The sequence below is a fragment of the Ptychodera flava genome, chromosome 8 (genome assembly GCF_041260155.1).
Source record: "Ptychodera flava strain L36383 chromosome 8, AS_Pfla_20210202, whole genome shotgun sequence".
Lineage (NCBI taxonomy): Eukaryota > Metazoa > Hemichordata > Enteropneusta > Ptychoderidae > Ptychodera > Ptychodera flava.
The window spans coordinates 33,289,130-33,312,019 of NC_091935.1; the positions used below are offsets into that span (position 1 = coordinate 33,289,130).

Here is a 22,890-nt window from a genome sequence, read left to right on the forward strand (position 1 = left end):
ACAGAATGGCTGGACCAGCTCCATCGTAATTCTTTTCACCACACCTCGCTCCTGCCGTCTCCCATCAGTCCGATCCCGAAATTTCACACCTAGGTACGGTGCAAAGTTAGCGATGTATGCAGTGGTGGAGTCGCACAGCTGCCATATCTTGAAACCGTCTCGATCAGGCTTATGCGGTAATCTCTGCTTAAATTTAGAACGGCCCTTAAATCGCACCATGCCCTCGTCGATGGAGATCTCTCTACCCATCTTATAATTATTTACGCACCTGTCAACTATGGGCTCCATCCATGGATTGATTTTATAAAGGGGATCCTCCTGACACCGACGTCGGCGGCGTGCCTCATCAGGATCACGATGTGGATCGTTCTCTGGGTCTGCCAGATGAAAGTATCGCATAAGCTGCTGAAAGCGACTGCGGGTAATCACAGTAGAAATACCCTGGTTTCTCAGAGGGATCGCTAGACCAATAATCCTCCACTGATGATTTACGGTCGATACCCATACAGACAAAGACGCCAATGAACGCCTGCACCTCTCGGTAGTCAGCGTTACGCCAGTATTTATCTATTTTCCTAGCGATATATCGCTGGTGGAATTTGGCGTATTTATTAGTCTCGTCCTTGGCCAATCTGATCAGTGTAGCTGGAATAAACTTAAAAAAGTAATCGATCTCACGGGAGTGGCTGGGCAAGGTGAGAGTCGGTCCTCTCTCATGGTCAAAATCGGTCTCCTCAAATATATTAGCATCGGTAGTTTCCGACATACGCCAGACAGGAGGGTGTCGTCCTCCGCCAACACAGCAGCAACGTCATCATCGTCGTCAGAGCTTGCCTCACCTACATACTGCCTGTCATAAAAGTCATCGTCCTCTGCCGCATCCTCGTCAACCTCCGAGTCGGACTCAGCGGTGATATCACCGTCGTCTGGGCGTCTGGGCCTGAACTCGCCCGTAGCGGCATCAAGGATCATATCTGGCTCAAAATCAGGTGGGCTATCCTGATAACAGACCCTCCGCACTATCTTTTTCGGCGGGGACATCGCAGCACACGAAACTATGGCAGGAGCAGGCTGGGCAGCCTCTGCTGATGACGAGGACTCAAGCTCTTTCGCACTGGGCACAGGAACCTCTCCTGACGCAGGATGAGGGCTCATGGTGCATGCAACAGGTGTTGTCTCTCCCGGAGCAGCCGGGGGAGAACCAATGGCATCAGCCGTCTCGTTACTCACTGTCTCACTAGCAGCAGCAGACGTAGTCTGTGCAGGTGAAGTATCTCCCACAAGAGCAGATGTAGTCTCTGCAGGTGAAGTAGTCTCTCCCGGAGCAGCCGGGTGAGAACCACTGGCAACCGGTGACCCATCATCATCCTCATCGGCAGAACGATCAGTCTTACGTTTACGCTTACCACTGGGTTTTTCAGCCGGAGATAGCTTCGCCTTACGGGAGCGTTTCTTGCCCGACTTCTTAGAACGTTTACTAGGGACATCACAACGATCGCTACCACTACCGCCCGGAGACTCTGCATCTTTGAGCTTCAGTCGTCTGCTCGCCTTCAGAAAACTTTTGTGGTCCGTCAAGCTCATGTCTGGAACAGTGTCGACAGACTAGCAGGTCCCACCCTTTTAAAGCCACAGGGAAACAAAGCCCTGGACATGATTGGACGCAGGGGTGTTTATATATGCATCCACCTGTTATTATAATGGACCTACGGCAATCAGTCCACCAACCGGCGCTGACATTCCTACCCGTCATGTAAATTGCCTGTCCGCACCATTTGATATGCTAATAATACTCATTTGCGATGCAAATCCCTCAAGTACTTAGCATAACATAGTCAATGTCATTAGCATCTCAACTTGACATTCCGTCCAGCTGGGTACGTGGCATGCGCACCTGCCACCCAAGGACGTTGGCCCAAGCCCGTGTTTAGTACGGGTGGGAACCCGTATCTTTAACCTCATGTCCCTTCTAAGTACGCCTGCGCAGGGCGTATTGTCATCCAAGTCGGTGACAAGCCAACCCGACAGATCGCCCATTAAGCAGTAATGGACTGGCCGTCTCGTTCTTGTACGGCAACGAACAGTGCTTCAGCGGCTTGTTTAGGTCATAACCGTCGCCTGCCGAGCGGCTTACCCAACTAAGGCGGTCAAAGATGAAGGATGCCAAATTGTCAACAGCTGTCTCGGCCTCGTCCGTTGGGCAAACATGGCTCCTTCAAATAACGTGGCCAGCACGTCTACGTCATCAGCGGTGATGACGACCCGTCATTGACGCCCGAGTGCGTAAAACTCGGAATATACCGACAGGTACCTCTACCTGAGTCGGTCATACTACGGTATAAACCAAACACAGGTCTGCCAACTCCCGTTAGACTCGGCCGTTAGCCGAACTTCACAGGGACAACATAGGCGTAACAAGTCGGTGAACAACGGTTCACGCACCTAACCGCAGCCGCCAAGTCGGTGAACAATGGTATCAAATTTTGAGGCCATGTTCGTGAATGGCAAGGCTGAGGCGGTGTGTTTTGTTGCACGGCTTGAACGTCTAGAGCCAAGTGCAGCCGACAACGTCCGACATCTGAGTGGGTAGTCTTTTCGAGAAGGTAACAAGTCGGTTAAAAGCGGTGGTTACCCTTCACAAATGTCGCTCAAGTCCGTTCGGATCAGTTCCATGTCAGGGACTAATCAAGCCGAGTCCGTCAAATCCGTCCACACTTCCCATCAATCAGGACCAAGTCCGTGATTTTCGTCTCGCACCATTGGCAAAAATTGCACCGCCAGCTGAGGCGGTCTTAGGCGGTTGCCTTACAGATTAGCGTTGCCGAGACGGTCAATTTCGGCCGCAATCTATGTGCCTCAGAGCCAAGTTAGCCCAAACTCCGCTAGAATACGTCACCGTGCTAACCTGCCAAGTACGCTACTCGTCCCCCCCAAAAAAACCAGTCCCCCACCGGGGTGGGGGACTGGCTGGGTAGCTTCCGCACCTTTCCCTGTCGTTGGACTCTCTGTGAACCCATTTCGAGAGCAAACGCCGTTCCTCGCCCAAAACCTGTCCTCGAACGACCCCTAGCGCGAGCAAGGGTTTGCTACACGTAGTTCCGTCGACTAGGCAGGAAAGGGGGTACCAAAAAGTAGCCCGATTTCCACCGCCTTGGCAGGATAACGGCCGTGGCTGCTCAGATTCTAGCTACACCGAATTTCAAGCGGATTTTCACCGACTTGGCAGGAAAAGGGTTAAGGTAATTTGAAAACATAGAGATACTGTAGGAGTTAGCTGTGCATAGTGCATGCATGCTTTGTATTTCACTGTAACCGAGCAGATTAATTCATGTGTCACCTCAAGATTATGGATGTGAAATATCTAACAGTATCCCACATCTCTTTCTTTCAATCCAAGCACCGGAAAAAGGCCTGGAAGTAAACATTCCTGGGCAGACTCTAAAAGGCGGGCTGAGAAATGTCACTATTCGATGGCAGGTTGGTTAACTACTCATACTTCTTGTGAGCTGTGTAGGTACTAGTCCTATTATGAATGAAGGATCAAACGTCATCAGGTCTCAGCTTGTGTGATCTTCTTGTTTACAAGAAGAAGCTGTTTATGTCCAAAAGTCATTTTGGATCAATCCCTGTTAGAAAATACAGCTCGTCAAGACATTGTTCTAGGACCCTGCGATGGGAAAGGATACAAGATTGGTCATGTGTTTAAAATCTTTTTTAACTGTGTCCTGTTTTCCATATACTGAGCTCTCTGATGGCTGCGCTTCCTTTCTTTTGAAACTTACACTGTACTGTGAATCACTAATAGTTTTTGCATGCTTCCCACAAATTACACCAGCTGCCAACGGTGTCCCCTGAAGGTATTACAATGTATGTGCCTTGAAAGTGAAAGACTTCAACTTTTGCTCAAACTGTCCTGAATGAAACTTTCAACCATTTTCTTACCAAATCAAGAATAAAATCAGGGGTCACCATGCAAAGGTTTGTTACTTGAGAAACAGATTACTTAACATTTACCGATATTTGAAATTAAAAATGGCTACCATCCCTGTGATAAGTCAGTCTATTGGCAAAATGTAATATGCGATTTACGAAAATGTAAGGCAGTGAAAATTGCTCAAACTTTCTTCAAGCAAACTTTCAATCATTCTCTTTCAAAAAGTCAAGGATACAGGGGTCACTTTGCAAACTCTGGTACCAAAGAAACAAATTATCCAATATTTACCAATATTTGAAATGCGAAATAGCTGCAATCCCTGTGTGTTGTCTCCACTGGGGAAAATAGAATTCCCGATTTTTCACAAAACATAGCCAGTGAAAACTATCTATTCTGTAAGCTTCAAAATGAGCCCAAACCAGAAGTACTAGGCCAAAAGAAAATTGTAAAAGTTGACCAGTCCAAGTATGTCCCACCAAGGTGCATTGTACCTTAATGAGGGAAACTTACATCTCATTATTCAGCGACTCACAAAGAGACAAGCAAGAGGCGAAATTACACAGTACAGGTGACAGTGAAAGATGAAGATGACCCTAGTAAAGCTGATATCATTGACATCCTTGATGGCAATGCTACTGAGTATACTCTACAAGGTCAGTACTCGCATATCATCCGCTTGTTAAGTAATTAGATTTTAAAAACACGATAATTTGTCAGAAATTTTGGACAACAAGGTACTAGTAATTCGCGGCAAGAGGATTTCGACAAACCAGGAGCAGGTTGGGATGGATTTCAAACGTAACCTCCAATCTCCCATTTGGCAATGTATAGTTCTTTCACTGAAGATCTTTACAAAAAATTACCGATGAAACACTTTCCCTTGCATGACAGATGTCAAATGTGTCATTGAATGGCTTGATCCTGTTTTAGCAACATCGATCAAAATGATTGAGATTTAAAAAATCTTAGTCAAACATTCAATATCCTTTCCATTACTAAATGACAGGCTTATTTTTCCACTATTCTTATGTGCAAATTAGTTAACACCAAATCATTTTGCTGTGTACAGTGTATTTTATTTTTGTTCTTTATTCAAGAATATAAGAGATCAATATGTAACAAATTAAACATTTTAACACTGATGAATATCAGAACATTTAAAGGTGAAGAATTTGGTTTGAAAAATGCATGAGGACAAATAGAACAGAATTTGACCTGCAGTGCTCAGATTTTTTGGTTTTTCAATTAGGTAGTGCAGTGAGCGTGAAGTCTAAACCTCTGCCCACACCTTGCAGTTGCACATTAATTTTTATTTGCTGCATAGAAATAACAGTGTATGCCTCTGAGAGCATTGTGCTAGCAAGTTGTTCATTTGTTGTTTGCTGCCCATTGCCTATGCAGATACATGTAGAGTATAGAAATAACGGGCGACGCGCTGACCATTAACGTTTATTTGTGGGCAAGGGCAAGAGGAAAGCCAAAAATTAACGGGCGAGGCTTGCCGAGCCCGTTAATTTGGCTTTCCTCGAGCCCGCGCCCATAAATAAACGTTAATGGTCAGAGCGGAGTCTGTTATTTCTATTATATTATCAGCGAACCCAAGAAAACCGTCAAAATTTCCAAAAATTTCAGGAGCGAACGACAACTGGGCCCCAGAAACTGAGCAATACGCGAGCACTGTCACGCACGCTGTACAAAATTGGCAAATCCGGAGATGTTTTCAGAAAAAAGTATCTCAACTTGACCTACAAGTGCTACATTTTATTTTGTGTTTGATTATGATTTATGTTTGAGCTGTAAGGTTATGATACTTTGAGTTGATAATATTATTATTCATATTCACGGGCATGTAAACAAACCATTACTGTGTAATTTTGGTCAGTCACGTGGTTCAGCTCCACCAACCAAAGTGCCGCGGGCAGAGCATGGTAATATAATACGGTATATACAACGCCTGACCTGCACAGTGTCTTTGAAGTTTGCTACATTCCGGTAGATTTTGTAAAGTTCTTTCTACTGCTGCCCTTTCTTTTAATGCACACATTTTGCAGAACCGGCCAAGTTAGCTGCATTGTCCAGCAGAGCGTAGCTCCCCTGTGCAACTTTCCTACAGACAGTGCCATTCCTACCGCCTGCAGTGCGCTTATGCATGTGTACATATCAGCTGCAAGCCTGATTGATTTCTCATAAGGGTTAGCTACAATATTGTACAGTGTAATTTTGACTGCTGTTGAAAAGAACTCAAAACCACATTATATACTTGTTCAGTTATCATGAAGACACAATTGTGACATCCAGTTGTAATATTTATCACCGTGCATTACAGGTCTTGAAGTGCATAAATCCTATATCGTGTCAGTAAGAGCTCTGAATACAGCCGGACCATCTCCACCATCATTCATCAGAATTGTTGACAAAACCCAGGGTAAGTTTCACAAAATGAATTTAGTCTCACTTCCTGCTTGCAGGTTTGTGTGCATTTACAACTCTTATGAAAACTGGTTCAATATATGAGTTAATTAACTCTGAAATTAAAATCTTTGTTAAGATATCCGGTGCCCCAATTATGAATGTTTTTGATATTTAACCATGTCATTATTCTTACAAGCCCATACTACAAGATGAACTGATAATATTTACTTCCAACCATTGTCTGTGTGTTAATCCCAGTGAAGTAGTATATGTACGTATAAATCAAGTTATATGCGGACCTGACTATCTGCAGATCAAACTGTGCTGCATTGTATTGAACCCTTTTTTTTCGTAACATGATATGCTTCATTGTATGTGTTGTACAGCGAAATAATATATCAGGAAGTCAGATGGATGCCCTGTAAAGTTTATAAATCATCTTTCACTTCACTTTTGGCGGATGACCTAAAATTTGATATCATAAACAGGAAAGGAGACAAAAGTATAGTAAATTGTACCAGTGTTAACCCTGCCCATTTGCAAAATTCTCAAATGGAACTACTAAGCTTTGCAACGGATTTATCCCCTGACTAGGGATGAAACGTTTTTAATATATGTTTGCATATCACCTTGTAATCGATATGTAAATACTTGTACTGCATACTTGAATAAATCCAACCAGTTGATTGTATGCCTTGCAATCTGTCTTCAGCTGTGAGTTTCAGAAGCCTGAATTTTAATTTCTAAAGAAATCAGAAAGGCAATTGTAAGCTTAAGGTATAGACACACGTTTAATTCATTTTTACAGAGATTTTGGTTTTATTTCAAAATTGGAGTCCGTACCATATGATCTTTACATGTTGAAAAATGTCGAGACAATATTGTATTAAGAAATGCTTAAAATACTAAGAAAAATATATTTTTTTGCAAACTACGCGTACTGTTATATTCGGTTGTCTTAACTGTGTACGGATTAGTTAGGATAGCGACGCAGGGTCAACAGATTATGTTAATTTTTCTGATCTTGTCCGGCGCGCATGCGCATACTTTCCACTGTCCTGTGTGCATGACGTTCAATAACAATGGCTGCCGTACTAGTGACAAGCGGAAGGCAGAGACGCGTAAAACGTAAGCGTGGTCGAAAGAAGAGAGTAAGTAAGATCATGGACCAGGCTACCAGAACAAAACTCAGATTGTCTGACTTAGGGTCGTACTATAGCAACGTGGCAGAAGATGAGATGTCGGACACGAGTCTTTCTTCCGACGAGGAAGCTGGTTGATTATCAGATTCTCTCCACTGAAGTGAGTTCTCAAGCGTGAAAGTCAGCGACAGAGTCTGTCTACCACAGAACGCTCATTCCGATGCGAAGGTCGGCGATAAGTGAACAAATTTGTGAATGAAACTGGTGGACGTGTCAAGCGATGCGTATGCATAAATTTTCATCTTCCAGGGCCCGGAAACTGAACAGGCGCACGGGCCGAATGACGAACTTGAACAGTCACTGCATTCCGTGACGCCGCGATGTCGAAATCAGTGTGTGCACTGAGACTCTCGCAAACGCAAAATATCGCAATTCGCCTCCGACGGGCGTAAAATATACTTCTAAACCGAAGAGAAACGGATTGATAGAGCTTGAACACCGTTTACAGTTACGGTAACAAGCTTAGACTCTAATTTGAGAAAAAAACAGATTAGCCGTAGCAGTGTTTGTTATGTAAATAAACCGCCCTCATTACTCGTACATCTCAACAGTTTGTGTGGGTTTTTCCCGATTTTCTCGCTATTTATGATCGTCGGAAGGGTATTTGATGTAAAATACAAAACATCTAGTCTCCTGCTTGATGCAAGTTCGTGAACATGAATATAAATCGCCCGGAAAGTCATATCAACGATTGATTTTTGTACGTATAGGGGTGTTTACACAAATCTTTGATTATCTCTCTTCAGATTTTGGCCTGACAAGTGTAACTTCAAAAGAAATTAGGTCGGAGTAGGGTGCACAGATCGGTCTGATTTTTTACCAGGTCACAGAAGCAATACATATCTGTAAAACTGTGTCTCAGATTTTCGGTAAAATTTTTGGAACAAGAGAAACTCTTGCTGAAGTGAACGAAACCCGGTAATTTATTCAAAAACCCAGAGTTGTTACTTTCACACCTTATTGTGCTGAAACTAAAGGGAATAGAAAAAATCTGGGACACTGTTTTTTCCCCAGAGTACTCAATTGTTGATTTCTGTTCAAAGATCTCAAGTCGGCATAGTCCTTGCCGACCTAATTTTTTTTTGGTAAAAAAACTCAAAAACGCATATTTTTGAGAGAAATGGACACAGACACAGAGATTTCGGAAAATATACATATTTTTCATAATGTTGATATATAGGGCTAACAGAAAATATATAATGTGTGGGGTCCAAAAGTGAAATTTATTGAGAAAAAGTGAGTTTAAAATAAGTATCCTCTAACGTGTGTCTATACCTTAAGTGGGAACTGCATATTGACTAGCGCCCTCTATAGTCCACACCTGTAATCATCAAACTGGAAACATGCTTCTGCATGAATGGAATCAAACTGTCAGAATCATGATATTTTGGCCTGAAGAATTTTACATTGAAGCAGTCATTTACAATCCAGCTGTGTACCAACGGTCAATATAAACCAGAATTTCTAGATGATCTTCTCCCAGTGGAGGATGCGCACAACTCCAAGCTTCAAAATGAGCCCCCACAAGTGGTAGGCCAGAATAATATTATAAAACTTTTAGTGCCCGAATATCTGTCCCTGAGGTGCAATTTTCTACCCTAACAACTCAATAAACAAATCAAATTGTTTTTAACCATATGTCAGTGAATCTTTGGCGCTGTTAAAAGTAAATAAAAAGTACAAATTGATGCAAATTGTGTTTAGGAGCAGTGCATCAGTGTCTGTTTCTGTGAGACCATATAGAGATACAGATATCATTGAATATCCCCTCTCGACAGCACCTGGACCACCAAGTATCACAGAAGCTAAAAACTTGACTGAGAGCAGCATCTACATAGCATGGACAGCCCCCAGTGATCCCAATGGCATCATATCAAATTATGTGCTGTCTTACATCGGAAATTCAGGAAACCCTCAATGGTAAGATCAATTTATAATTTTCAATTGATGGTAAAAAAAAAATGTAGTGCCTTCACATGCTCAGTATGTGGTTGTATGCTCTTAAAAGAAGTGAATTGCGAGTACATTCATAGACGAGAGGAATGCATGTTATTTGTTGACTTCATACCTTATCAACCAGGGAGGTCAAATCTGTTGATTCCATCAGGCCATTCTCCGAGATACTGGTTTATATTTAATAAAATTTTAAATTGAATTTTCAGCAAGTAAGGAATTAGCAATGAAATTTCAGGCATTCTGTTTTTTGCCCCTTTATAACTGATAACATTTCGATTGAATAGAATATCATATATCTGCAAAGGCAGGGCTAGGGCTTGATATCAAAAGAGTTTCCCTAAAGATAGTTGACTGTGAGTAGAAAGAGATGTTTTTTTGAATCACGGCAATATTCTTTGTACACAAACACAAAACGCAACACCATTTTTATCTGAATGAAAATCTAAAGGCATGGATGATTGCCATTTTTCTCTATTTCTTCAAAAAAAATATTAATAGATACAGCCCCTATGTTTTGCCAATTGTACCTTTCAACAGAAATTTTGAATTTAGGAGAAATTTCTATGAAGTGTTGCATTTTAAAACTTTGCAACATATCAGCAGCATGTATTGTAGTTGAACGTGTTGCAGTTGATTTTTCGCCTATAGTTATGTGCTTTGCCATTCCTTCCAGAAGGAAAGTCAAAACAAATTATTTTACAGGAAGTCTCGTTGTTCATTGTAGGAAAACAATCACCATAGAGGACAGTGTCCACAACTATACGGTCGGAGATCTCCTTGCGTATGTGCAGTATGAGTTTAAAATTCAAGCTAAGAATGAGCTTGGCTATAGTGACAATTCTAAGGCTGTTCGCCTGTACACCAAAGAAGGAGGTAAGGAATTTTTCTTTAAAGTAAGTGGTTTGTCCAAGTTCAAGAAACTTTCAAAAGTTATCTTTTAATAGCTATTTTAAACTTAGTCTTGTATTAAAACCTTATTTTCTTGGTAATGTAATTCTAATCCCATTGTTTTTCACCCAACAGTTCCATCTGCCGCACCAAGGAATCTGACTTTACAATCCATTCCAAGTAACCCTACGAGTCTTCAAGCAATATGGAAAGCTCCCTGTGTTGAAGATAGGAATGGTATAATTCTCAAGTACAAACTGTCAGTCTGCCCCAGTTTGTCAAATGGTACATGTTCAGGTGAGTCATAAATGTTTACTTTACATTCAGAGCCATTGTTTATTTTTACAGTAAATAATGATTTTGATACAAAACTTGCACCTTTCTTCTAATATCCAATTCAGATTATGTTTCATATAGCACTAGGGAAATGAAAATCAGTTTGTTCTGAAGTTTTGGATTAGAAATTTCTTTTGCTAGACAGGTAAAGTCGCCATTTTATCATGTAGCCTGGTGGATAATTGTAGACCTTTGAGACAAAAGCATATAAAGCTATACCTGGCATCTAGCATAGACCAGGATCATTCAACTCGCATCACTGCTGACCGTTGATTTAACATAAAAGGACATAAAAAAGGAAAGTTAGCGTTCAGAATTTTGCAGAGAAAACATTACTGTAGCAAAGATTAAAAATGATAAAACAAGATGTGATGTACAGGAGCTTCGAACTTTAACAATCCTCATTCGTCGTCAAACATTTCTACCTTTAAAAATTTGAACAGGTCAAGACATCACCACGGTAACATACAAGGTCAGCGATCCCCAGTCTTTAAAGTCCAGTAGAGAATGGTTGTCCTTTGAAATCAGTGGCCTGCAACCAAACTCAGAGTACGCTGTCTCTGCATCGGCACTGACTGCTGCTGGAGAGGGACCGGCCACTGGTTATGTTTCACAGAGAACAAGTATTGGAGGTAAGTTAGTTGTATTCCCTTCTGTCATCAACAAATTTTCAGGGATTCTATGCATCTTAAAGGTCAGATGTGATTTGGACTCTCTAAAGTACCTACAGTATTGTGATCATAAGTACAATGAGAACAAAGTTTAGCTTTATTAGCAAAAAGGTTTAAAGTTTCAAAAATACTCTGTGATAAAAGTTTGTTGCCAGGTACGTGTCTCTACTTTAGTCATTGTCATTTAGTGAATCTTTATGGTTGCTCTTAAGAAAAATAGTCATGTTCCACACCAAAATTCCATAGGTCAAAATCAAAGTCCATGGGTCAAAACCAAATTCCATGGGTCAAAATCAAATTCCATGGGTCAAATCAAATTTACATAGAACTACAAAACACACAAGAGTAACAAATATTTCACACAAAACCTGAATAACAAAGTCAGCCTTCTTGAAGAAAGATGTGTAGTGCCTTGCCCTTGACAAAATAACAACCAAGAGAACTATACCAAATGTCTTCTTAACACTAGATTTAACAGGGTGTGACTTCAAATCATACATGGAAACAGTATTACCTTTCTGACAGCAATCTCTTGTGTTCTTCCAGTCGCTTTCAAAGGTGTTAACAGTTTTAAGGGAGAAAATGTCGTATTTTTTTCATTTTAGCTCCAAGAGACGTTCCAGATGATGTGAAACTTGTATCATCTTCGATAACAGACACTGAAATGACCATCACCTGGACACATGTGCCAAGTTACAATGTCACATCAACTGGGTATGAAGTGATAGCTGTTCCACAGAACAACACTCTGCATTGCAGGCCTTGGAAAACTCACACTACCGACTCAACAATCACGATTAAAAACCTCTGTGGTTATGAAACCTATAAGGTTGTCGTCAGAGCGTGTAGTGATGCTCTCATTGCGGATCCATGTGGTGATAAATCAGAACCAGTGTATGGCAGAACTGATATTGGATGTAAGTCCATCTACTGTCATTGGAACTACAGTGGTTTGCATTGACACATTGGCATTAGATGAACTAGACATATTGTCTAAATTGAGGTGTTGCCAACACTGCCAGGTGCAATTATCAGCTAAGAGGTAATATGAGTTGATCATAAAGGAAGCCTGCAAAGTTTGAAACACTTGTATGTCTAGTAGGAGGTCAGACGTAGTCAAGACAACTCCACCACATATGTCCACACGCTGTCCAAGTCATATCACTTGCTTTCAGGTGTAGTTGTTTTGACTACATTTGACCTCCAGCAAGACAATGTTTCAACTTTGGCAGAATTGATTTCTCTGTGATCGACTGGAATTACTGCTCAGCTGATACATGTAATTACACCTGACAGTGTTGGCAACACCTCAATTTAGACAATAAATCTAGTTCGCATACAGTAATGCCAATGCATCTAGGCAGACAACTGTATGATTGTTGTGCCTGTACTTGTACATGTGAAACCATGACTTTTGCACTTTGCATTTTCAAACAACTGTATGGGACATAGTACGTTAAAAGTACACAACCAAAAGCTTGGAATCCTAATTGTTGCTTGTGAACAGATGCCATTATGCATTTACAGTTTTAGTCACCAATGAAGCAAGAGTTCAGAGTGTGGACTTCATGATTAGGCATATGACCACGTAATCTAAACATTTTCACTCTGTTGTTCACATTACATGAATATGTACACCATTTGTTATGTAGATGTAGGTCTGTTTTACGCAGAGATGTGAAACCATGATCCAATGCCAGTGAAATTACATGTAGTTATATTGTGTTAGGACATTGAACATTGTCAGAAAAAACTTTTATGTAGGACCATTTGCCTGATTTCCATGTAAGTTGATTTGAAGTGAATCCTGAAAATGGTTCAGTAGTTTTCATTTGAGGTATATGCGCCTCAAAAATGAAAGACTGTAAAATGAAACTTTAAACCATTCTCTTACCAAATCAAGAACAAAATTAGGGGTCTCCATGCAAAGTTTGGTACTAGAGAAACAAATTAGCTGTTAAAATTTACCGATTATTTGAAATTCAAATTGGCCCCATCCCTGGGGAAAAATAAAATTTTCTGTTTTCAAAAGACATAGACGTGATGTTTTTAATCCGAGAGCTTTAAAATGAGCCCCCATGTGGTAGATCACAAAAGAATTTAGGAACATTTGAGAGCCGAAACATCTGTCCACATGGCATATACTACCTAATAGTGGCAAAATCAATGACAGTGAACCATGAAACATTATACTCATGTTCACACATATACAGAAAAGATGCCCTGACAAAGCTTTGCTATGAATTGGAAGGTTGGCGATATAGGACAGATTACCTATACAACTTTTACGCAACTCATATGTGCATTTAAGACCCTTTTTGCAGTATTTTCATCATTTTACTTTCACACTAAAATTCATTAAAATAGATCTATTAAAGGATGTGCTAAGAAGTGTTTTCAACCACAGACTTGAACTGCATGTGCAAGTTTTGATAAGATTAGTATCCAGTACCCCTCTGAGACATGTCAACATCACAGTGAATATGTAAAATATGCTGGATATTGTCACTGTAGTAGCTTCATAGAAGCTCAAAAAACAACATGACGACATCAATTTGAGCACATGGCACTGAAAAATGTTGCATCTCAGATGTTGTATTCTATGTTCTTTCTGTAATGTGGCCAGCTTTTGACCAAAGCAGGATATTTAAAATGAAATGATAACTTGTCATTTTCTTTCTGTCTCAAATGGTTGCCTATTGTTGTGATCGGTAGAATTCAAAGAGTATGTGAGAAAATGGCAAGAGGCTGTAATGACAAAATATAACAAAGAGATGCACTTTATGAACTTTAAAATATGATCAAATGGACACATATAATATGAGTATAATTTATTTTTCATCTTTTGACCATTTTACATCATCAGTTTGTTTCTTTCTCTTCCCCTCCTTCAGTACCAAGCAAACCAGTAAATGTGAGAATGAAAGAAAGTGACAGTGCATCCATGTTGAAGCTGGAATGGAAGCTGCCAGATAGGTTTGTGTCTTATTATGCATGTTCAAGAACTTCAAGTATTGCAGCATCCTGTTTTCATAATTATTTTGAAATTTGATTGACAGGGTTTCTCTCTCTGTCAGGTATCTTTGGTATCGTCTTAGTCATTGTATTTCTAAGAACCTCATCTTTTTATGTGAAAAAAAATCTCTTCAAACTCTGCCTCTGTAAAGTGCTACGATATTACGTTTACATATTCCTTTGGAATGGAAAACTATGTAACAGTTGATGTTATTCGTAACATGAAGCCTGAAAAGTCTATTTGAGGACCAAAGGTTTCCAGACTGATAGCTAGTGCATTACAAATATAAAGTTTTACCAATTAAGAGCACAGTGTCACCACTTGCATTTTGCCACATTGCCACCTGCAATATGTGATTGCGCCATATGTATGGTATTGTCACTTGTGTTTAAGGTAGTACGCACCAAGAAAATGAAAATCTTAAACTTTTGCCAAAACTTTCCCCAGGAAACTTTCAACCATTCTTTTTAAAAACTAAGAAAATAAATAATAGGTCACCATGCAAAGTTTGGTACTAGAGAAAGCAAATTACCTAGTAACATTTTCGGATGTTTGAAATTCAAAGTGACTGCTATCCCTGTGTTACGTCTATGGGCAAAAGTAACAATTTGATTTGTGAAAAACTGAGACACCTTTTAAAATGAGCCCCTACAAGTAGTAGATCAGAAATTATTGTAAAAATTAGAAAGTCAGAATATCTGTCCCCAAGGTGCATACTACCTCAAACCACTAGAGTTTCTTGTTGCTATACTTTTTATGTTGTACAGTTGATGCGTATCACATGAATTGGTTGTACATGTATCTGTAAATGTTCAGCATGGATATATGAAAACTTCCTTTACTCTTTAAGTAAAAAATAATCATCTGTCATTGATATGAACAATATTTCTGTACTACCCTGAGAACTGTGTTGTTACTTTGTATTATGAGTTGATTTCCGACTTAAGTAAATTCTTCTTTATTTTTGACAGGAGAGACTTCGTCTTGTATTGCTACAGATTTCAAAAAGAACTTTAGAAAGATCAATTTTGAACTCTTATGCTGGTATTTATATTTCTAGACCAAATGGACCAGTTGAAAGTCTCCAGTATGCAATATTTTGCTCTGTGGGAGATCAAAATATGACAGAGATGATGATAGTTCGTGACAAGCTGGAAGCAGAGGTCGATATTGATTGTGGCTCATCTCTCACAGAAGATAATGTGGCAGCCAAGTGTCAGGTGGCAGCATTCAACAAGAACGTGAGAGACAGAAGTCAATATGGGATTGCTGACAGGGAGCAGCTGGTGTGCTATCATGCACAAGGTAACTTCCCATAAAAAGACAATGATTTTGAATATCAGAATGAGCAGGCTTGGATAATCAAGAGTTGTTTTTATGAAGTCTTGCAGTAGCAAGTTTGTTGTACAGTTTAGTTGTGCCCTGCAAATAACTGGATTCACAAGTATGAAGGGCACCTAAGGACAGACTTGTTTCTCTATGGAAAGTAGAGTTTATACAATTTCTAGATCAAACAGTTATAAGAAAATTGTGATGACTTTTCTGACTGTATTCGTTTTTCTCGGAACATTTGGTTTTGTTTTACAGTGTGGATATATGTCGTTGCAACAATTACTGCAATCATCATTTCCCTCGTGTTGGTGCTGTGTTTGCGTAAAGCATACAAGTTCACCAAGAAACATGGAGCGTGGAGTAAAGTTGCATTACCCTACAAAGCCTGGATGGTGAGTAAATTTAAGAAATAACCCCCAACCCCCCATTTAAGTGAAAAAATGCAATCAAAAACTATGATTTGGTCAGCAAGTTATCATATTCTGATATTCCATAATGCTGACACGTTGTTGGAACTGAAATCATGTAATAATACCGTATGTTATATGCAATACCAATGTCAATACTTTTTGAGTTGATGATTTATTACAAGGAATTATTCCACATTTTCTCACCGTGACTCTTGTCCCATGTATGTGTTATTTGACAGAATCTCTTTGCATACACCTGTCATGACAGTGAACACTGCACAACCCAGTGAGTTGTTTGATTTCACAATCCAAGCAATCAAGTTGTATTACCATACACTGTAAGGTCAATGTCCTTCAGTTTATAGGAGTAAATGCATATGCGTTATTGTGAAACCATGTTCTGTTGAGGCGATTTCACTCGACCTCATGTCTGATTTACAAACATTGCACACAGCGAGGAACCCATGATATATATATTGACACAAACAACAGGAAGCCTCATAAAACAGATGCTGTCACAACCAAGTAATCTGGCCAACAGCTGATACACCTGAGATTCAAAGTGAAGTTTTAGCTTCGCAGACACTATATCAGTGAGGTCAAATAAAATAAGCCATGGCTAGGAAAAAATACCCCTGGCCTGAAGTGGCCTCTTTCAAAAAATGTTCCCAGACATGAACTATTTAACCTAATGTAATGTAAACACGTATTGTGACTGAAACTGTGCAATTGCAAAGCCTTCACAGATAAATAGAACCTTTATTCTTTCTTAGTTCAGATCCTTTTCAGCTCCTTTGAGTCAATTAATTTGTGATATTTTGCACTTTTTTGCTCTTCAGGATGAGTCTGGGGGGTCTGGAGATGTGTTGGTTAATTTTCCTGAGGAACGCGAGTCATATGATATCTTACAGTCTCCCGGAAAAGAAACTGATGAGAAGGGAGAAATTGACAAGATCAGCTGTAACTCTGATAAAGGAGTGGATCTGGAAAGATTGCCTGATGGCGTCAATGTTTCAAAGAAAAATGAAAGTAACAGAAACGGGACTGATGGTAAGAATATTGATTCTGATCAGAACTCAGAAAGACATGATCACAATGACAAGCAAGTGCTTACAAACCCATCAGCTGTGAAAGAGGATCCAGAAGACTACTCTCAAATGTCAGAGGTCAACAGAAAGTCGGTGTTGCCACTCCCATTGAAAATTCCGACACCTCGGTCAGATAAAGCCATAGGAGAAGTTGGAGATTACAGCATGTTGACCAACAGTGGGGGCATCCGCCTTCCCATATCCTCACATCCCAAAGCAACCATTGATGAAGAAATCCCTGAGACAGTGCCAGTCGTCCATGAAGACACAAGTGATTCCAGCATCATGTTGTTGTCCCTTCCCAATGAGGACTTTCCGAGTGTTGGGTTCCAGATCCCAGGGCAGCAAGCACACGGAAATATTGAGAGGATTCCACAGAATTCGTCCCAAGCGAGGCAGGCAGAGTTGGATAACGAAAGTCCACTGAACAGTTACTGCAAGGTGACACAGAGTGAAGCAGGTCGTGGCAACAATTCCGTTCTGATCAACCAAAATGGTCCCGACAGTGGCAGGATCAACAATTCCAGCTCATCAATAAATGAATACACAACACTTGGAGAATTTCAACACAGTTCACAGCCAACAAGGAACAACGAGAGACCTGAAAACCAGGCAGCTGCTAGCAGAGTGGATTTGCCAGGCACCATGACATCTGAAGATAGACAAAATGACAATTCTGTCGGTTCAGCCAGTTGTCTTACTCAAGATAGTGTTAGACCAACCGATGGCTACATCAGTCCACCAACACCTCCAGCAAGTGTACTGCCAACAGCAACACAAGAAGGAAATGCACGGGGCCCTGTCATTGGCCCTGTCAACAGTGACTATGTTCAAGTGGAGCTGTGTCCTGGAGAGAAGCTGTCCAACAGAAGTGCCGCTGAACCTACAGCCGCCGCAAGAATGCAGGACAGCGCAAATGTCTTCCAATCAAATGATTATCTACCGCTAGAAACATTACCAAAAGGAGCCGTTGAGCAGAATTCAAGCAGTCAAGGTGTTACTGCCAGTGAAAGCGGTAGTGCCCATTCACAGGAATATGTTGGTCAAGATGCAGTTGGTGAAATTCGGGGGCTGCCAAATTTAGAGGCAGATTCCTCTCTTCCTTATGTCACTGACTTTGCATCAGTGGCGATGCCCAATAATGCTGTAAAAAGAGAGGACACATTGCAGTCCCTGCAGAAGTTCAGCCCATCAGATGACAAAAGTGTCCCACCAGCACCAAATGCGAACAAAAGTTTAGAATCAGAAGAATCTGATCATGTAGAAGTGAACGGTGGCCTTCAGCCTTCCAGTCTCAGTGACGTTGTGTGTTTTGACCCAGTCAGTGACCAGGAGATAGCCTCAGATGAAGAGGAAATTGAATCTGATGAATCCGATCGTCTTGTCACGACAACAGAGATGGATGGTTATGTATGATGTCAATCATAGATATTAAGAGATGTTTATAGAACGTATGGTAGATCCTGAATGTAGACATACATGTAACAGCCGAAGATACCAAACTAGATGGCACAGTTGCAAGTCAACAAGTAACCTAAATGAAGAAGCTGGTGAAATCAGTGAATCAACAGATACATGTTGGCTTCAAGATATTAGGAAGACGTTGTGCTAGGTCTTTCATTAAGAGGAATCACGCTTTTATCTCACTATGGAGCACTGGAAAACGCACCGTACCACTTTCTTTAAAAAGTGTTCAAAAGTTATAAACTTGCCATTGCAGACAAACTGACCAGGAACTTTTGAATCAATTGTGCAAGAGAGCTAGCATACGTGATCAAATGATCAGATAACTCTCTGACTATTTATCTGTCTGAAAAGACAAAGTGTGTTCTGGCCAAGATACCATGACATTCATGCACTTACTGGACAATGATTAGCCTATAACTGACGATACCTTTCTAGGAATACAGCTACCTGACGGTGTACCAGTATATTGGGTAATTTCTATTCCCATATTTACTGCAAGGATAATCAGCCCACTCTACCGGTAGTTACTGCCACAAACTGACCATTAACTTTATTTGCAAGATTATGGTTGCTTGTGGGCTGTCCAATTCACACTTAGTATACAGACTCAACCTGCCACGTGATGAAGAACTTAGAAGTTATTTAGCCTGGTTGGAGACTTGTGTCCATACAGGGGACGTTCTGTACGCAAGTTGTCCTTTAATTCCTCAAAAGCCGTGTACATACACTTTAGTACCATTAGCAATAATTGCAATAATCTTTTTCGTTTAGAAATGCATGCACCATACGCTTTATGTTAAGAATAGGTGCACCAACTTTGCCGCATACTGAATGAAGACAATTTCATACAACACTTGTAAAGGTCAAGAGCATCTATCAAACCTATGCTTGGGGTTGAGAAATTCTTATCCACTTGTTTCCGATGTATACTCTATGATGCATGTCTGATACATGTCTATAATTGATTCTACATGTAACTCACATGTGAAAGTGCATCTATGTGCATACATGTACATGTACAATGTAATTCAGAAGACATGTTAAATGTTGTAACTTTGAAAGTCATTTCTACATTTAACAGACAATTTATTAATGTATTTTATAATATATGCTAACATACTCAAAGAATATTTCCATTGTACTTATAGAAGTATTGCTACTTGAAATTAATATCTACCAACTTCGTATTTGACTAGAAAATTTGTTTACTTGACAAATGATAACATATGATGATGTTAGACTATAAAATTTGTTTTGCAAATGATGAATTTGAGGTAAGAAAAATCAGATATATACCGTATTTACAGGGTGCGATATCCACAATTATGTCATATCGGTATATTGATGGTGCAAATATTGATTGGTCAAAATGTGAAAAGAACTGTTGTATATTCGCGATGTACCACAGTTGGCACGCGTGTGAACTCTCGGCAAGCGCAAAAATCCTTTTTAACAATTCATCCCAGAATTTTAATATTCTGTCAGGATATAATAGTAATAAAGTACACCTAGTGATGGTGTACCACTCAATTTTGACCAGTCCACTTTATGTATGCACTAGCATTCGCTCATACATATATGTCATGAACTGGTCAAAATCTTACGTTGCATGGTATACCGTCTGTTGGTAAATTGCATAAAGTATTTCACAAACATGTAATTCTATTCAGATTTCAAGTAACATAATAACAAATGAAGTTGCACAGATCCTTCTGGACAATTTGATTATTTCAGCATTATGAAATCTTTTACATAATATAAAATTGCTCTCACAGTTTCTTGTATACGATGGTAACTTTTAATCACCTTTTTTGACTCAAAATGCTGAACTCTGACATTTGAAATATCAACACTTCTTGAATATAGCAGACATAAACTAATTTTATGATGTTGTCAAACATCAGTATTGAATGATGTTAATGTTAATCAGCTGAAAAGAAACTAAATTTTACCGACATTTCTGGTAGTGAAGCCATGAAATAATACATGTCCACGGCATTATTTGCCCAGAACATTTTCTTTTTCAAAATATAACACAATGGATTTACATCTTTTTGTATAGCCAAAAGACCAAACCCATGAGAAAAAAGTTCTTGCCTGGCCTTCAATTTATTTCCATGCATAGTGCACATTGCTTTACAGTGTAGCTGCAATTTCAAATTCTTTCTACTTGAAATTCTCAATATGCATGTGTACATTTATATATAAAACAATACAATGGAATTTTCATATGGTGCAATTTCTAGTTTTGCAAAGCGAGATTCAAGATTAAATCTCATCATGACCTGGCCCTGTACATTTTTCTAGCTTGTTGAGGTACTGACAAGCAGGGACTGTGTCATCTTTCTGAGTGAATATTTCCAAGAAATGTCAATGGTGGCATTTTTAAATTTTCTATGTGTATATTTCTACTGTGTGACAGTAAGATACATATTCCTGTTATTAAATATACCTGCCAAAAGTAACAATGTAGTTTGTACCACAGTTATCAGTCAAAATATTTCTAAGGAATATGTTTCCTGTTCTAATTTACAGTCTATTTATTAAGAGAATACTAAATCTAAGCTGTTCAAACCTCAGTACATAGCTAGGCATTTTAGCAATCTTGTAAAGGCACTGACTGATGGTATTAGCAGAGGTGTACATCTATATTTGTCTTTCTGTGATAGTGTTGTGTTTGTTCGGTACATGCACGTGCTGGAAGGGTGTTCCGTGTTTAACAAAAAATCACTCAGGTGGTTTTTGATCCTCTAAAATTATTTGGGGTGAATTGCAGTCAATGCTATTAAAGATCGGGATACTGATCATTCTAGACACATGGCATACAATTCATTGGTTTATCATGGCTGTTTTTATGTTTTTATTTGTAATGAAAGTACAGATGACTTGCACGCCAGGTCATTGGTAAAGACAGTTGCCTATCAATATACTGTCTTTGTAAGGCACAAACCATTAGAACTGGAAGGGTGGTCAGAATGCAGATTTTCTAATTATGTTTGCTTTGCATGTAATTGTCATGTAAGCCTTGTTCTTATCGTGTGTATGAAGAAAGATAATGTACACAAATATTTGCAAGTTCTTTTGTTTGTATGTTTTGTAAAATGTCAATGTCAATTGTTTCAGTCAGAAGGTAAAATATCAATTTATATAAAAGATATTCATTTTTTATACTAACAGCAAAGGTTGTTGAATTAAATGGCACTTTTCTTCAAAAAAATTTTTTTAAAGGACAATGTACCGAGAAAAGGAGATTATCCAAGATGAATTTCAGATCAGCTGTGTTTGCTAAGCTGAAAGACTAAGTTTACAGACTTGGCTAAAAATTCATGAGCTTTGTCCAATAACAGTGTATTCATCCACCAAAGTATGCAACTCAGAAGCCATCAAGTCTAAAGTTTTGTGTTCAAGAGAATATTTTATTTCAAAGTAGTTATATCCCCAAATCAGTTTGGGTGAGTATATTAATGAGATAAATCAAACTGCCGCATGAATTTGTATTTTATAACTGATTAATCCAATGTACTTTTTGTGTCAATTTAACAATATAATCAATAGACATATAAATAAAGAATGCATGTTTTAAGTATTTGTGTCCACATTGTAGAGTGTGTTCTGTGTTTGTCTTGTATGGGTATATAGGTGAGAGATGTGCATATCTGAAGAATTACGCTTTTTCATTGTATGACAGGCACAACTTGCTTGCTAGGGCATTACTGTTTGGAGTAGATCTACACATCAATTCCTATCCATAGTTAACTCAGCTTCCAAACCGAATCAAATACCTCAGAGTTCATATTATCCTTTCTTGGGTGAGTCCCATTCTACACTTGAGAACATGTATCATGATAGCTTTGCCAATAATTCACAATAAATACAACAAATATCAATTAGGTCATTACAAGGGACTTGCATACGCAACCCAAATATTTATTCACTGACAAATTAATCAGTTCAGAGGACTTGATCAAAATTATTAGCTCATTGTCACACACGTGGGCTTATGGTTTAGTGATGTCTGTTTGTGTGTGACATGTCTGTCTGCGTGTCTTTATACATGATATCTCAAGAACAACTGGACAGATTTCAACTAAATTTTGTACATTGCTTTAGATATCAAATGCCAAGAACTGACTAGATTTTGGTGGGCATGGTATGCATATTACTGAAGTTATCAGAGT

General features: G+C 39.5%; 1 protein-coding gene across 3 annotated transcripts in view; it reads left to right on the forward strand.

Annotated features, from left to right (window-relative positions):
- The window catches only part of LOC139139114 (uncharacterized), an 87,678-nt gene extending 65,380 nt beyond the window's left edge, over positions 1-22,298 (forward strand). For 2 of the 3 annotated variants that reach the window (XM_070707895.1, XM_070707896.1), the window contains 9 exons: positions 9,327-9,468; positions 10,229-10,377; positions 10,528-10,689; positions 11,172-11,360; positions 12,005-12,316; positions 14,294-14,375; positions 15,476-15,720; positions 16,003-16,139; positions 16,997-22,298. In XM_070707895.1, the coding sequence (XP_070563996.1) occupies positions 9,327-9,468; positions 10,229-10,377; positions 10,528-10,689; positions 11,172-11,360; positions 12,005-12,316; positions 14,294-14,375; positions 15,476-15,720; positions 16,003-16,139; positions 16,997-18,661 (3,083 nt within the window). In that variant the 3' untranslated portion in view covers positions 18,662-22,298. Of the gene's footprint in view, positions 1-3,397; positions 3,478-4,458; positions 4,588-6,260; positions 6,360-9,326; positions 9,469-10,228; positions 10,378-10,527; positions 10,690-11,171; positions 11,361-12,004; positions 12,317-14,293; positions 14,376-15,475; positions 15,721-16,002; positions 16,140-16,996 lie in introns of all 3 variants that reach the window. The other variant, XM_070707897.1, reaches the window with a different exon arrangement.
- Positions 22,299-22,890: the final 592 nt, after the last annotated feature.